We start from the raw sequence: 17,856 nt of genomic DNA on the forward strand, positions 1-17,856 counted from the left end.
GACTTGCATCTAGTCTACTGTTCACGGACCGCTTCCAGTTTCAACAGGCAACTCGAAATGCATCATAGGATCTGTAGTCCCCAAACGGCATTAAAATACAGTACAGAGCGGCGCTAATGTGGATGCGTGTAATACATTTCCCAATATCCTTTACACTCAGCGGTTCGAACTAGTTTCGTTTTCTCCAAATTGTTCTCTTCTTAGTTTCATTCTCTTCACTTCACATTTGTCTCTTTCATTGGAGTGCTCAAAAAGACTGCGCAGTAACCGGGAAAGTGCATTTTTATTATAAGAAGCCATTTACAATACGCGAAAGCTACATTTTACCGGCACCTTGTAGAAAAGCTGTACTATTAATAAACTCGTCTAATCTGAGTTCGTTTTAGCGGGAATTTATTTCTGTTTTATTTTTAATTTCAATAACTATATAATACAGCGAGATGACAACTCAGCCAAAAAGAGTTTGCACAAGTCCTCTTAATAATGCGCGTTCTGAGAAACGGGTCAAGAAAATCGCCATAGAGGGAAATATAGGTAAGTAAAGAAATTTAAATCGGTACAATATTAATAATGTCAATATGTGTGTCTGTTACGTTGCTTTTTCCCTCCTGAATATAGCTAATTTTTTATAAAGAATATCATACAGTCCACATTTTCAAATACACCCCTTAATACAATATAAATAATCTAGTGTGATTACCGGTATATTATTATTATGAAAATATTTGTTTAAGTACATTTCCTGGTTGGCGCCACAGTTATGTGGCGCCAAAAAAGCATTACAATATATACCTTACATGTTAGAAGTTAGAACAAATGCTGCATTGCAAAGAAAACAGAAATGCCAAAAAGTTAAATTTGCCTTGAACTTTTTTTTTTATATGCAGAAAACTATAAAGCCCCAAGGGGAACAGTACTGCCTTGGCTATATCGATGTGTACGTACGTTGCCCCACAAAAGCAGGACATTGAACTTGTATCACTAAACAAAATGCAGTTAAAAATACAAACTCTTTCATTGATATTTTTTCTTCTTTTTATGAATAGCTGCTTCATTTTTACAGTAACCACGTGAAAGTTTAGGTTAATACAATACTAATTGCAGTGATAATTGTAGGTGTTCGAAATTAGGCATGCTGTTGGGCTTCTAAAATAAAATTGTGACAGTCGAAGCGAGACGCCAAACCAGCTGTTGAAACAGTAAATCCACCGATTTGTCGAAATTCAGTTTTCTTAATTAGCGCTAGGTGGCGGGCTGCATCTGAATAAACTGGGCGCGTCATACTATCTGGAATACTGTAAACTATTAGATTCCTGCAGCTGAGATGCCGTTTAATTTGGGACGTTTATACTTCAGTCTAACCACTGCAGAGAAATACCACAGTTTACCTACAAAAATACATAGAAACGTGTCGTCCCCGGCAGGAATCGAACATTGTAGTTGTTTTCATTTGAAACAGGACACTTACAGTTTTTCTTATTTGCCCTTTGTACTGTAAAATCCAAGAACACGGTTCCATCGAGAGTCATGGTATGTGAGATCAAAGTTTGTGAGGGTTATGATTAGAATGATTTTATTGTAATAGTTAAGTAGATTATGCTGGATTGGAATCGATATATACAGTGCAGATAGTGGGGACTAATTCAGTGGCCGGGTTTATTAGATATTATTGTGGACAGCTCAAATCTCTGGAAAACCATACAGATGTGTCCAATGTCCCAAGCCATTTTGAAAAAAAAAATGTATAGGTTGAAATTAAATATATAGCTTTGAAGGATGATTATATATGGGTTTTAAAAAGGACTGAAACAGAAAGATGGTTTCTCTTCATATTATTTTAGAGACAGTTTGTTTAAAAGTATAAAAGAACTGAGGCACAGTAATTGATGTTATTACTGCCGCGCAAGAGCAATAAGCTTCAAATAATTTGCATAGTCATACATTAAATATAGGTTAGGTAGTCTTACAAACAGAAGGCTCTTTATTTAGATGTTTTTTTGTTTGTGTGAACAATACATGACAGCTCAGTTTCATTGCGTATATAAATAAGGTGTGTTGATACTACATTGGTTCACAGATTAGATTTGCCTTAACAGGTTTTGATAATGGGCTGGGCTTTTTTTTTTTTTACGGCACATCATGGTCTAAAAATAGATATTTCACGATTAAACGTAGTATTTAATAAAGCAGAAAATAATAGTGTTGTCACATTTAAATGGATCATTGTTCTCTACAGTTATTATACAACAAATTTCACAGAAATTGTTAAATCCGTGATCAGTGAAAAAGGCGAGTAGTAGGACTATCACAGTATTTGGTGGCAGTGGGTGCAGGAAACATTTTCAGTGGTTTTATCAATGTTGAGAACGAGGTAAAAGAAACTGTACTTTGTAAAACGTACATAAAGTGTTTTAATTTGAATTACAAGTTGTTCTACGTATATTTACATTAGTTATGATATTCTATGTTGGTGTAGGCCTACTATTGATACTGTTATTGTAATCAATGCTAGAAACCGTGTCATTGCACCGTAGTTTCAATAACAAAGGGCCATAAACAAGTAGAATGAATCACTAACACGATAAGGTAATATCATTTTTTTAAAGATTCATATGCCACATAATCAATGATAGCTTCATTAATCTAATGGTGTAAACATTAATTAACATTAAAATCCCAGGACTCCCCATCATACGGTCTGGAGCCTGTTGTGGGGCTAACTAACCTAGTTCTGTTCCATTTAGAACCATCTTGAAGTATGTAGGTAGTCGGTCCAACTTGCTTTAGAATTTGTATGGGCCTAGGGAGCTGAGGCTGCAGCTTCTGAGCTGCTCGAGGACGTTTTATTCTGACCCACTGGGACGCTGCTAGATAGAAGTCTTTTGCCTTCCGCCTCTGGTCTACAGCCCTCTGTAAAGTCCACACAGTCTAATATCCCCTGACTTTTTAGATGGAATGACTATGTTTGAAACCCACGGAGAGGCATCAATTGGTTCAATTATATCTTCCTTCAACAACCGGTCCATTTCGTCAGCAACTTGATCTTTTACTGCATAGGGGTTGCATCACAGCCCGCACTGGGATCCACACTAAGACCAGAAAACACACTTTCCAGTCAGGCTCAACATTGTTGATTGTTCAGTCCCTGGCTTCGCAAACTCTGAATTAGAGTGCTTGACTCTAAGCTCAATAAATGTGCACCGTGCTTTGATGCAAACAATGTAAATGCTGGTAGTTTGCAGTCTAAGTATTGGACAGGAAGGGAGACAGTGCATAGTAACGACTGACTCCAGGGCATGGTGAGCAAGTGGCGAAACTTAGCAAAGAAACGTTAGCCCCGAAATCCACAATGAGGGGGACCTGAATATTGTAAAAAAAAATAAATAAAAAAAAAACAGCCACTTTATAGCTGCTAATTCCCTCAACGCAGATACAAACGGTTTCAGTGATTCAGTGACTCACCCTCCTGCTGTGCCTAAAATCAAAACCTCAGTTAAAGTGTTGTGTCTTGGTCTGAAATGTGCTGCAGTGCACCAGAATGGCCGAGCATCTGGCTTTCGAATAAACTGGAATAATATATCTCTAATAAAATGGTGTAACCAGAAAAACTTGAAATGGGTAAGCGCTCACAGTACCCCTGGTTACAGGAGACAGGTTGAAGTTGGGGTGTAGTCGTGATCGTGCCACTTCAGGAATTACGCCTAAAGAAAAATAGTTGCATTTTTGGAATGCCCTGCATGTGGCAGTATGGTGTGGGGGAACGTAAGGCTGGCAGGGATGGGGTTAAATCTATCCCTGCCAACAATTACAGGTGTGGCCATTCCCCAGTTAGGTAATTGGGTTGTTACCGTCAGGAATGAGAGACTCAGAAGCTGCAGTTTAAAAGCGCGGTTGCGCACTGTATTTAAACATAAACAAAACAAAAAAAGGAACAGACAAAGGGCACGAGGGCCAAAATAAAGAGTTACACAAAAACAAAACAATACAGGCTGTAGGCTGGGCATTCGCCTTCACTACACGTCTCAGAACACAAATGAATGTTCCCAAAGAGAAGCAATACATTTGTCAATAATTGTATCAGTCACACAAAATGCAGTTAGCACTGTATCAAATGATTTTAAGTTGCTGTGGCAAAGTGGTTTGCAGTGTGCAGGTGTAGAGGTGATGCGGTGCTCAAGTGATGACAAACAACAACGTTCACGGTGCAATGATGTTTTTATTTATAATCCAAAGTCACCTGACAGCTGTAAATAATAATAACTGGCACTTATAGTAAATACACACACAGAACACAGACATGGTCACAAGTCCAAAGTGAGTGCTTTTTAAGTGTGAGTGGTGAAATACATATATTTGTGAAAGGTAGTGCAGTGTTATCCAGGTTGGTGCTAGCCTTTAGCGACAGCTCCTGGTAAGTGTTAGCCGTCTAACAAGAACAAACGTTTACAATTAGTACGACAAACAAACAAACACTAAACACTCACAGTATATCACTGTCCTTCAGCGGTTCATCCGTAACCATAACAAAGGAGCAGTTCGCTCGGCCACATCCCCTTTTGTACCTTCAGCCACGCCCCCTTGGTTAGCGAGTGCAATCGTTTTTCCTCCAATCCGCGATTGCCACATCGCTTCCCATCTGGGGCGATGACTTTGTGTACTGTGGCTCCGCCCCCTCCTAGATGGCCGACTTCCGACTGACGCTGGAATGAACTGTCTAACCATCCAGTCCGGGGCACACTGTTCCCTTTACACAATGCCCTCACAGGTCGGGAAGATTTGTAACCAAGATTCATTCTGTGTCTTTCACAGTTGCTTTTCAAAGTAATAGCACAAACAAGATTGTTAGTAGGCTTTGTAGATAGCAAATAGACAATAACACCTTTTTAGTGATTGGAAAGCGTTTAACAGGTCATCTTTGTGAATTTGTTTTGCCCCCCAACATTCTGGACCCAAATCCTACCTATTCCAATCTCAGCATAATTGTGTGACTTTTAAAATGTTTGCAACATCAAAAACATAAACCTCACATATTGAACTATAACAACTAACAATGATAAACATTTTATTAAAGCCAACATAAAAATGATCTAAAGGGACTCTGTATAACTTTCTGTTGCTTTGCACTTTCTGCAGACTCTTTTGTGTTTTCTTCCTTAGTTTTTCTGTTAGAAGTAAGAAATATATCGAAACAATAAACATCAATATGCTTTAAACAGTGGAGAAAGATTGTGCTTCACTGATTAGTATTCATTTATACAACGAGTTGAAAACGGGAAAGTTCATGAGCAGCACAGAGCACTCTGAGCAGAGCTCTACTTAGCCAGAATTGCCAGACGCCTGCTTCACCCACCCCAATATCAGTCGAAATCACACTTGCGTACAAGTGGATGATCATTTTGAAACTATACTATAGTAACCTTTGAGCTGCTAAACAGAAATGTAATATGTATGCACAATGGTTTAGAGATAATATATAATACTGGGAAAAAAATCAATTCAAGATAATTATTTTCTTTTTCTTTCATTTTTCTTTTTGCATTTCTGAGTCGTCCTGCTTACCCCCTATGACCCCTAGAAGTACCCCCAGGGGTACGCGTATGGTATACAAACAGGGATTTCTTTGTCCTAGTATGGTACCAGATACCATTTATGTAGGGGCTTCTTTCAAAACTGTACAGTATGTGAGACCTAGGATTAAAGTAATTATTGAATTTAACCCATTATTTAATTTAACACGTTTAACCCATTGTTTTCTTAGTTTAAACCTTCATTTGTGTTTCACACATAGTACAGATTAAAACATATATTTTAACAGGTAATGTATTCTTTGCAACTTGAAATTGCAAATGTAGAATTTTTGATGACACTCTTGGTTACTCTTTCTTGTTTGTTTAAATGGCAGCTGCTGGCAAGTCCACGTTTGTGCGATTGCTGGAGAAACTTAATGAGGAATGGGAAGTTGTTCCAGAACCGATAGCAAAGTGGTGCAACGTTCAATCTGATCATGATGAATTTGAGGTATGGATTTATTTACTTTTAATATCAAGCTTAAAAAAAAAAAATACCCAGAGTTAATCCTGTTGTACAGAAAGTCAGTACATTTATTATTTCTGTACCCCAGAGCCATGTTTACAAAGCATTTTCCCCAAGCTGCTAATGTTAATTACATTAATTACCATTTTTTTGTATTTTTATCTTTTGTTTTGTTTTTTTTGTAAGGAACTGACAACATCGCAAAAGAGTGGCGGAAATCTTCTCCAGATGATGTATGAGAAACCAGAGCGATGGGCCTTTACATTCCAGACCTACGCCTGTATGAGCAGAGTGCGCGCTCAACTCAAGTCACTAAATGGAAAACTGCAAGAGGCTGAAAACCCAGTCCAGTTTTTTGAGAGATCAGTTTACAGTGATAGGTACGTAAATATAGGTTAACAGAACTCAATCGAAAGAATACTGGTTCTACCCCTGTCATAGCCCCACCTCAAGTAATCAGATTTATTTATTACATTAGTAATAATGTAATAGCCCACCCCCTTAGTCTTGTACCAAGAATAGGTTCTGTATTGTCTTCTGTGATTGTCTTCTGTGTATTCTCTTCTACACAAATATACAGCAATAATAAAAGAATCTGAGATAAACAGTAATGCAGAAATTGAGTACATGAACGAGGCCCTTCATGTATTTCTAGTATCTGGATGCAGTAGTTTTCCAGCAATTACATTTACACAGTTTCACAACGTCCCCCACAATTTGTAGTACTATGTTAGTAAGGGTTACTTACTAGTATCTTTCATTTACTGTGAATAATTAACCCCTCGGGAGGGGGAAAAGACAAACACGCGCTGTCCTCCGAAGCGTGTGCCATTAGCCGCCCGCTTTTTTACACACTGCAGACTCACCATGCAGCCACCCAGAGCTACAGCGTTAGAGGACAACTCAGCCCTGGGCAGCTTACAAACAAGCGCACAGGCGCCTGGTCAGACTACAGGGGTCGCTGGTGCACGTTGAGCCGAGGACACCCTGGCCAACCTAACCCCCTCCCCCGGGGGTATCGCTCGGCCAATTGTGCGCCGCCCCCTGGGAGCTCCTGTCCTCGGTTGGCAAAGGAATAGCTTGGACTCTTGCGACGTCCAGACTATATGGCGCATCCTGCACTCTACACGAGTGCTTTTACTGGATGCGCCAGTTTGAAGTTTCTGATGTGCTGCGTTTGTAATAGGAGTTAATTGGCTCTTATTCTGACAAGGTACTATAAATAATACTCGGTGTAACTTGTGTCTTTATGTCCACTTTGATAACTCAAGAGTATATTTTTGCTCTGAAGGATTACATAGGGCACGTGTCATATCAAGGGCAAAGACAAAACTGCATACATTTAATATTGTTTTACTTTAATTTTTGCAGATACATATTTGCCTCCAATTTATATGAATCAGACTCCATGAATGAAACTGAATGGGCTGTATACGAGGACTGGCACGGATGGCTACACAGTCAGTTTGGCAATAACATTAAACTAGATGGGATTATTTATCTCAGAGCATCTCCTGAGGTAAGCTTAAAACTATGTATTAATACAATAGCTTTGTAAAAGTACTATTAATGTGGGGTGTGTTTGGTGACCTGCCCAATTAGAGGGGGAAGTACATAGTATTTGACACTGCAGAGATAGGTTTTCACCCCTGCCAAAACCACACATTTTAATAATTAATAAATCATTCACAAATATACACACGGATGCAGTGCCTCCTGTAATTTGGAAAATGTTTATTTTTTTTATGACAGAAAAATGTACAGGTTTGGTTTGTAAGCCGTGTTAAATACTCCATGTCCTAGTATATGGTGCTGTTGAAGTGCTGGACCTGATAGGGAGGTAGAAACAGAACACTTGTGTTTTATTAATGATTTTATTAACAAGCTGTACTGTCAATTATTAACTTTATCAGCAGCTAGACTTATTTCTCAGTCACTTAATTACAGTTTGCTGCACTTTCAAGAGTACAAAGGAAGTTTCACAAGGTGTAATAACATCACATTTACGAAAGGAAAAACATTTACAGAGGGAACATTTCTACATTCCCCTGGGCATAGCTTTGATGGATCAATTTTACCCATAAAACACTGTCAAAGTCAAAGATGCTGTGGGGAAATTCACCTTGCCTTTTAATCCAAAGTGTAATTTGCAACTCCCCCCAAGAAAAATAAACACATAAATAAATAACATATATGTGTCTTCTGTGAGTTTGTGTTTTATCTTTGAGAAAAGTGTTGTAGAAAGTGCAGTCTCCCTGCCAGTCTGAATGCCTGTTCATCTCACACACCAGTGAAGTGTTCTGTTCAGAGATACGGAATGGAAAAAGTGAAACACAGATTTACAAAACATAGTTTGGTATGAATGTAATAGTAATATGTGTATTTGGTAATAGAAATGCATGGAGAGACTTTACACACGAGGCAGAGAGGAAGAACAAGACATTCCCCTGGAGTACCTGGAAAAGCTCCATTTCAAACATGAGAGTTGGCTTCAACATAAAACAATGCGGTAAGACTGAAGTAGATGCAGTAAAGATATACACCTGCTGATTCCCCTTTTTCATAAACATGGGTAATGCTTTAATCTTAAACAATATGTTGAGAAAATACATCAATAAGTATTTTAAGAACTGTATAAAACTGTGTTTTCACCATTATGGTATATTTTTAGAGACATATTCGTAACCTGCCACACAGTATTCTTTTATCCACAGCCATGTAAAATGAAAAGGAAATAAAACACCTTCTGATCATGTGGGCACAAGACTATATAATCGGTCTGTAGTAGACCTGTTCTAAACGATATATTGTGTAATCTCAGCATGATTTTTAGTAATCAGGTAATAGAGATCTGATAATAAATTATTTCTATTTAGAGACAAGCAGATTGTGATGATCAGCAGAAATAAACCAAGCCTTTTAAGTGTGGTTCCTTGAATAATAAAATAAAAATGTCACAGTGCTTTCTGCCATGAAAGCATAACTTTCCTACTTTAGCTTATTTAGGAGCCATCTCAGCTTTTAAAGTCAAGGGTGCACTGTCTTTTGGTACTTTATTTGGTACTAAATGTTGCCAGTATAGAGACCTGAATGCTTTTTGTTGTGATGTCATCCTCTGTCCTCCCTTCATTTCACATCAGTCCCTGCTGGAGAGGCTATTCTGCAGCCACGTGTTCCTTTGTGATCAGGGCCTGCAAAAAGCCACTCATCTTCCAGCTATACTGTTCACATCAAAGCATCAGTAATATCGGTTCCCACTTTTCCCCTTAGGTCAACCAGCAACGTGTATTTAAGACCAAATATGTTAACTCACAGACCAATGTGACCAGAACGGCATATACATTACAAACGGAAAAGAGGACACACAAAAATAGATACCCTTGTTTCTGTTTTACAGCATGGAATATGAGTACTTGAATGACATTCCAATACTGACTTTGGATGCAAATGAAGACTTTAAAGGAGACAAGATCAAATGTGCTGATATGATTGAAAAGGTATTTTTAATGGATTGTGTTAAACTCTTTTTTCATATAGCACTCTCCAATCTTCATATTCCTGCCGTCACTAGCCTGACACATTTTCAATGTAAATATAACGGTAAATTAAGAAAAAGAAAAAAAAATCAACCCCATTGTCCAGAGGAGATAAAAAAAAAACAAGGTTTGAAAACTGCATTAACATTATGGCCTATTCACAATGAAATAATTCGCTCATTAAATTTGCTATTGGTTACAATTTATGAATTATGTGGCCCAGCTTCTGCTAGTGAAAGCAGCAGTCCCTTCCAGTGTGCCGCGGCTGCAGAGATGCATTTCACTTTTTGCTGTCCTATTTTAATCAAAACTTTACATGACTTTGCATAGCCACTTAGATTTGCATTATCTTCAGTCTATATAACTATATCGTCATTTTTCCAAACAGTACATTAGAGGTAGCCTACCTTTTCCTGCAGCTGAACTTTCAACAGTGACAACTCCAGCTGATCATTTTATTTTGCGTCTCCATACTTGAATATGTATAATATCCCTTTCATACATGTATGTGGATTTATTATTAACTGACTTATTGCCCACATTGCAACCAATATATGTAGAATATCTCTTTCATACATGTATAGGCCTAATCAATCTACATACCACGACGCAACCAAAAACGTGTCACATACTGGGGTGCTCAGAGAAGCGTTTCACCCACGTGGATTCGCTTACACTTACACAATACATTACTAAGGCTCTACCTATTTCACGGCCATGAAAAACATGACACGGACCGTGGAATTCATTCTTCACCGTGAAAACTGTCTATTTTGTGTATGTTTCCCCTGTACTTAAATCCAATTAAGTTATGTGTATCGGTCCAGGTTCCTGATGTGATTATAAGTTTGTTTCAATTTCAAAAACTGGAAAGGATTTATTGATTGACACTTAACAGCAGCCAATAACCACTCTGGGCTCGCCTCACTTATTGGTAGATATGGGCATCCGGGGCGGGTTTAGTATCCTAGGACATCTCAACTGATATTGTTAAGCTAATGAACATTTTGCGAGTGTCCAAAATGAATCGGCTCGTGTGCAATAATTTTGCATTCTACTGGTGGCAAACTATTTTGTACAACTTGCAATGTTTCATTGGATCACATGCGGCATTTTGACAGACAACAATCAAAAACGAAAAAGGTTGCGGATAGTGCATTGTTTCATAACGAAAAGGTTTACTCTTGATCTCTGCATCATCATCTTGTATTTGTTCACAGACGCATATTCTCAGTAACTTTTAGAAGCAACAACACAGATTACGTTCTTGACAGCAAGTTAATATATACAAGACACATTTTTAATTTCATGGACTATTCGATTTCATTAAAATATTATCGATTTGTTATCGTGGGGTCCCAATCGATAAATAATTTGATTATTATTGTTATCGTTACAAGCCTATTACTTTCTGTTTTAATCCAGAACACAGAGACATGTTATCTTGGGATGGGTAGCTACAGGAAGTGATATTGTTGATTTGGAAGGGGACTCTATGATTATGCATTTCAGAGTCAATATAGATGTATTATTATTATTATTATTATTATTATTATTATTATTATTATTATTATTATTATTATTATTATTGTCTCCTTGCAGGTGAATGAGTTCCTGAGCACTTTATAACTGGCAGAGATAAACAGGTACAGCTCGAATGGATTGGATTTACCAATTGAAGGAATTAGTATACGCAAGCTATAAATGTTTACTGGTCAGAAATAATATAAAAAATGTTTTAATGACAATGTAACTTTCAGTCAACTTAAGAACTAGTGCCTTTTATTATTATGTAATCCACTGAAATTCGGAATAACTACAGAAGCCATTTTAGTTTTTTCTAGTTTATATATTTTTTTAAACATATTTAAAAATGTGAAGGGGCTCCCGAGTGGCGCATCCAGTAAAGGTGCTCTGCGTGGTGCAGGATGCGCCCTATAGCCTGGAGATCGCAGGTTCAAATCCAGGCTATGTCATTCCCGACTGTGACCAGGGGTTCCTGGGGGGCGGCAGCCAATTGGCCCAGCGTCGCCCGGGTAGGGAGGGCTTAGGTCGGCAGGGCAATCCACGGTTCACCGTGCACCAGCGCCCCCGGTGGTTGGTAGGGTGCCTGCGGGTCTGCAGTGGAGCCATTCAGATCTGTGTTGTCCTCCGGCACTATAGGTCTGGTGGCTTCGCTGTGGATCCGCAGTGTGAAAAATGACGGATTGGCAGGAACACGTTTCGGAGGATGTGCGTTTCAGTCTCTGTTTCCCGAGTCGCCGGGGGGTTGCAGCAGTGAACTGGGATAAAAATAATAATTGGGCATTCCAAATTTGGGAGAAAACCAGGGTAAAAAAACCATTGGTGATGACTAAAATAAAAAAAAGGGTCATTAAAATTATGTTTTGTTTTTTGAGCATCCCTGTATATATATATATGTTTCATTGAAAATGTTTTAAATTGTTATCCATTGCTTTATATGGGGATAATGGCATCCTCATATGAGGTTATATATCCCCCATATAAAGACTAGAAGATTACAAATGTTTTAATGACAATGTAACTTTCAATCAACTTAGGAATTAGTGCCTTTTATTATTACATAATCCACTGAAAGTTTGAATAACTGCATCAGCAATGATATATTTTTCTAGTTCATATATTTAAAATAATTTATTTAAAAATGTAAAGGAAAATCCAAGTTATGTTTTGCTTTTTGTTTTAGCATTCCTGTATATTGTGAGCAAGTTTCATGATTGTAATTATGTTGTCCTACATTTACAGGACAACAAAAGATTACACAATAAAAAAAACAACTCTCTTGTATGTGTGTAACCTTTGTGTAGAGCTCTGACCTACAACAGTAAAACAAACACATTCGAAAATAAAATGTGTTTAGAAGGTAAATACAAAAGGGCATTCAGTGAAATATGTCAGTTTCAATAACAATGAACCAGAGATCTGACACACTTTGAGGGCTTTGTATCCAGCAGGAAACAAAATGCTACATGAAGTAATAACATGCCATTCTATTTATTTTATTGGGACAAAACCTGCACATCAGTTTTACACAAAGCACTGCAATACAAGTATCTGAGTAATATAATTTGTCAAGCTACTGATTAAGACTTGGTTATCATTCATGGGGTTTCCATGCGGGGCAATATACACATGAAATGGCGATGCGCGTGCACGTTTGGGAGAATTACTCGTGTAAATCAGGTTTGTGGCCGAAAAAAACGGCCAGAGAGGGATAGGGTAAATCTCATTTACTCGTGTAAATGACAAAAAAAACCGGAAAAATTCACGCCCAGTTTCACATGGAATCCTGTAAAATGTAAATGAGCTTGTCTGTCCGTGACACACCTCTAAATATTGTCCGTGACACACCTCTAAATATTTAGAGGTGTGTCCGTGACACACCTCTAAATATTTAGAGGTGTGTCTGTGACACACCTCTAAATATTGTAAGGTGTTACACCGTGACCCTAAAACCCTTCCCTTGTACAAGTGCAAGATGTCTGACTCTGATAGAAACAGTTTAATTTATTCGAAGTCTTCCCACTAATCATGGGAATGGGAATGTAGAAATGGGAGCCCAGCTGACAAGATTGAAGTTTTTGCAGGTGTCAGGGTTTTAAAGACTGTCACCCACACCTGTGAGCAGAAACTGACCCAAGACTGTCACAGCTACTGGAAGCAGGCTGATCTTTGGGACAAAAACTGAACATTTGTGAAACTGCAACAAATATTGTAATGACTGTAATGTGTTTTAGAAAATATTTTTAGCAGATGTGCACAGGCATGTCGTGGTGTTCACAGAACCAGTCCGAGCTGAGCCTGGCGCAGAGTTCGAATCCTGTTGGGAACGTGCTGAGTTATTAGACATGGATTGGATGATTTAAACTAACCTGTATTGATTGAAATAATATGATATACTCTTTGTCAATAATTATAATAATATTGTATATGCTCCTTTCAAAAAGATCTGTATACTCAGTAGAACACAATGGATAGATGTGTGCAGTCTATGAAAGCACCTGCTGGAAGGAGTCAAACTTAGCAGGCTCTTATCATAAGGCCTTGTTAACATACAGGGTTCAACATTAACCAGGGCCGGTAGACGGTAGAGATCGCAGTATATATATATATATATATATATATATATATATATATATATATATATATATATATATATATATATATATACAGTGCCTTGCAAAAGTATTCAGACCCCTGACCAATTCTCTCATATTACTGAATTACAAATGGTACATTGAAATTTCGTTCTGTTTGATATTTTATTTTAAAACACTGAAACTCAAAATCAATTATTGTAAGGTGACATTGGTTTTATGTTGGGAAATATTTTTAAGAAAAATAAAAAACTGAAATATCTTGCTTGCATAAGTATTCAACCCCCACACATTAATATTTGGTAGAGCCACCTTTCGCTGCAATAACAGCTTTAAGTCTTTTGGGGTAAGTATGTACCAGCTTTGCACACAGTGTTGGAGTGATTTTGGCCCATTCTTCTTGGCAGATTTGCTCCAGGTTGTTCAGGTTGGTTGAACGACTCTTGTGGACCGCAATTTTCAAATAGTGCCACAGATTCTCAATGGGATTGAGAGCAGGACTTCGACTGGGCCACTGTAGACATTCACCTTTTTGTTCTTGAGCCACTCCAATGTTGCTTTGGCCTTGTGCTTGGGATCATTGTCCTGCTGAAAGGTGAATTTCCTCCCAAGCTTCAGTTTTTTAGCGGACTGAAGCAGGTTCTCTTGTAGTATTTCCCTGTATTTTGCTCCATCCATTCTTCAATTTTAACAAGATGCCCAGTCCCTCCTGATGAGAAGCATCCCCACAGCATGATGCTGCCACCACCATACTTCACTGTAGGGATGGTGTGTCCTGAGGCATGGGCAGTGTTAGGTTTGCGCCACACATAGCGCTTTGAGTTTTGGCCAAAAAGCTCCATCTTGGTCTCATCTAACCACAAAACCTTTTGCCACATCGCAGCTGGGTCACTCTCATGCTTTCTGGCAAACTCCAGATGTGCTTTTAGATGGTACTTTTTGAGTAATGGCTTCTTTCTTGCCATCCTCCCATACAGGCCAGTGTTATGCAGAGCTCTTGATATGGTTGACTGGTGCACCATTACTCCACTCCCAGCCACTGAACTCTGCAGCTCCTTCAAAGTGATTGTTGGCTTCTGTGGCTTCTCTCACAAGTCTCCTTGTTTGAGTGCTGAGTTTTGAGGGACAGCCTTTTTTGGATATTATTTTGTTCCCTTTCCCTAATCTATGCATTTGTATTACTTTATCTCTAACTTCTGTAGAAGGCTCTTTGGTCTTCATTTTCCTTCAGATTCACAGCCTGACCAATGATCCTTCAACAGTGGGGTTTTTATCCAGAAAATGTGACAGCAACTTTAATGGTTCACAGGTGGAGGCCAATGGTAAGTTAACTGTCCTCGTTAGGGCAATTTCTTTCATCGGTGTAAACTGGGAGCTTCCACAGCACAGGGGTTGAATACTTTAGGAAACAAGCTATTTCAGCTTTTTATTTTTCTTAAAAATATTTCCCAACATAAAACCAATGTCACCTTACAATAATTGATTTTGAGTTTCAGTGTTTTAAAATAAAATATGAAACAAAACGAAATTTCAATGTACCATTTGTAATTCAGTAATGTGAGAGAATTGGTCAGGGGTCTGAATACTTTTGCAAGGCACTGTATATATATATATATATATATATATATATATATATATATATATATATATATATATATATATATATATATATATAAAAATGTAACTGAACTAATCCTAACTTAGCCGCCGCACGTCATATTCGTTGCACAGTCAGAATCTGAGACTGCGTACCGAAGTGCTGTGTTGGTACTTGTTCCTGCGACATCGCAAATGTTTTACAACTAAGCAAGCAATCGATCAAAAGTAAAGCACTGAAATCAATAAATCATAAAGAAAGTAATTATGGGGAAAAAATGAAGACGAACATTTAGAGTGGAGGCTTCATCTGGCTTCATTATGACAGTGAAAAAAAAGTAACGCTCTGCCTTATTTGGCGTCAGTTTCCCAGACTTTTCCCAGATAAAACAGCAGCTTTATTTGTTGTGAATTCAACATTTCGTTTACATCATATCCAGTCTCACAGTAAGATATCCCGATGGATACCCAGATACGCGATTGAATTGTCTAACTTTTTGATTTGGGATCCGATGTGTTCAGGTCAAAAATGCCATTCACAATCTTTCCAGGACTCGTTGGTATCACGCAGCAAGATAGGCACTGACTTGGGAGAGGCTACACAAGCGACAACGCTCTGAGAAGGATTGTTATTATTTTGTATTATGAATATTGCTTTGATAGTGTTTATTATTAGGATTAGGGATGGGAATTTTGAATGGTTTCCTATTTGAATACACAGGTTGCAACATTTTTGTGTATTCGATTACCCGAACTCTGGTCCCTTACACTCCCAAGAATAAAGGCAAATGCGTGTGTACAAGCAGACAGCATAACAGTGTAAGCCGGTAAAGTTTAGCCGGGTTCACAAATTGTACAAACAATGTCCAAGACGGGATTTCTTCGTTCAATACCCTATTTCCTTAGGCACAAGTTTTTCCTTTTGTTTACTGAATTAAAATACAGAACTCAATGAGCAGCAACGTCACAGCGCGTATCTCTTCCAATTAAAGCAACAGTAGCATAATATTGTGCAAACCACCAAATAATAATTTTTGCTGTAGTGTATTCAGAATAAAACAACACATATCATATAGCAACCTAAATATTCTAAATCGCTTTAATTCTAACAAATAATATTTATAAAATAATCTTAATAGTGTAAATATTGTAACCTGGCCAAAATGATAGAAAATACATTCCAACATTACAATAGTTTAACATTACTAATTACAACTAGCCATCAAGTACTGACAAGTCAAGTTACTTTGTTTATTCAATAACCTGTAAATAATTCAAAAAAAGGATACCTGGTTGTACTTTTAATGGTCAGTGCAAATGTTGACGTTACTCCATTCATTCACAGAAAGTCAACAGTAGATGTTTTACATTGAACTGCAGTCCAGAGTTAAAAAAATAACTCCTTTACAACTCCAAGTATCTTGCCTTTTTATTAGTCACTGCGTTGTTCTGCTTAACATTTAGTATGTTTTTATATTCATCATAACCTTTCTAATTTCGATGTTACCCAAGTTTGGATTACTTCTTTTAGCACTTGCTATATACATTATTTTATTTCAGTTCACACATTCAGCTCCCAGAAGCTGTTTCACGACTGGCTACAGCTGCAGGAGCTGCTGTGTACAGTCATTACAGCGGAACTCATGCAGGAATCTGTTAACATTAGCTAAAAACAAGGCTATAAAATTGGCAACATTTTCAAACAGAATACGATTACTGTAGAATGTTGCTATTACAAGCATTGCATAATTAATTAGGGTCCTTACGTTTAATATGCAAATAACAACGGGTTTAAGACTGACATAACACTTGTTAATCGTCAGCATTAAAGAAATAAAAGAAAGACGCATTTGCTTCTACTAGTAGCTAATGTATAAGGTTTTTGTTTCCTTGAATATGTAATGTGCTATTTGAATCGTTTTTATTATTTATTGTTATGTTCGTGTAATCGTGTGTTTGACTACACTGACCCATCCCTAGTTAGGATTATTAAAATTCAGTTTTAGCGTTGCTGTGACCGTATGCTAACAGCTCGGTTGCATGTTTGCTTTTGAATAAATGAGTATCATTTGCACAGATACGTTTTCAAATCTTGAATACAGTATTTATATTTTCCTACAAGCACACAAATGTGTGCCTGTTAAATAACTGAAGTAACATATATTGAAAGGCTTAGTTTAGCCACTTTCTTTTGAGACGTGGGCTCGCTTTGGTTACCATACACAGTTAGAAACATACTGAAAATAAAAACCATCATGAAAAAACATATAAATATATTGGGCCAGATAAAATTGCATCCGGGCCAGTAAAAACACTAGCTCAGTGGCCCAAGGGACCAGTAGTTACAAATCTAACCGTAGAGCACTGACATATTCCAGTTTTATGAGAAAAAGTAGCTTCTTTCGTTACTTTACTTTCATTACTTCATGTCAACACCAAAAACTTGGCAAACATTAATCAACACCAAAAACTTGGCAAAAGGCTAGAATTAAAACCGGCTTCAACTGGTTTTTGTAGAAACAGAAAGGGGTCAGACTTAATTCAGTAAAATAATATTAGCAACTATTATACTG

The 17,856-nt window shown here is 37.7% G+C and overlaps 1 protein-coding gene across 1 annotated transcript; it reads left to right on the forward strand.

Moving 5' to 3' along the window:
- Window positions 1–212: 212 nt before the first annotated feature.
- Window positions 213–12,377, forward strand: LOC117403945 (deoxycytidine kinase 1-like). The gene is made up of 7 exons (XM_034006455.3): window positions 213–534; window positions 5,903–6,018; window positions 6,220–6,413; window positions 7,405–7,552; window positions 8,427–8,542; window positions 9,431–9,530; window positions 11,172–12,377. The coding sequence occupies exons 1-7, from the start codon at window positions 441–443 to the stop codon at window positions 11,196–11,198; spliced, it is 795 nt and encodes a 264-aa protein (XP_033862346.3). The 5' UTR covers window positions 213–440; the 3' UTR covers window positions 11,199–12,377.
- The last annotated feature ends 5,479 nt before the right edge of the window (window positions 12,378–17,856 follow it).

This window comes from Acipenser ruthenus, chromosome 1, assembly GCF_902713425.1.
Source record: "Acipenser ruthenus chromosome 1, fAciRut3.2 maternal haplotype, whole genome shotgun sequence".
NCBI classification, from domain to species: Eukaryota; Metazoa; Chordata; class Actinopteri; order Acipenseriformes; family Acipenseridae; genus Acipenser; species Acipenser ruthenus.

What these genes read in the sequence shown, in the direction of transcription:
- LOC117403945 (XM_034006455.3), top strand. Translation starts at nt 441, where the DNA reads ATGACAACTCAGCCAAAAAGAGTTTGCACAAGTCCTCTTAATAATGCG. An exon ending in AGATCAGTTTACAGTGATAG is followed by an intron (nt 6,414 to 7,404) that starts GTACGTAAATAT and finishes TAATTTTTGCAG; the next exon opens with ATACATATTTGCCTCCAATT. An exon ending in GTGCTGATATGATTGAAAAG is followed by an intron (nt 9,531 to 11,171) that starts GTATTTTTAATG and finishes GTCTCCTTGCAG; the next exon opens with GTGAATGAGTTCCTGAGCAC.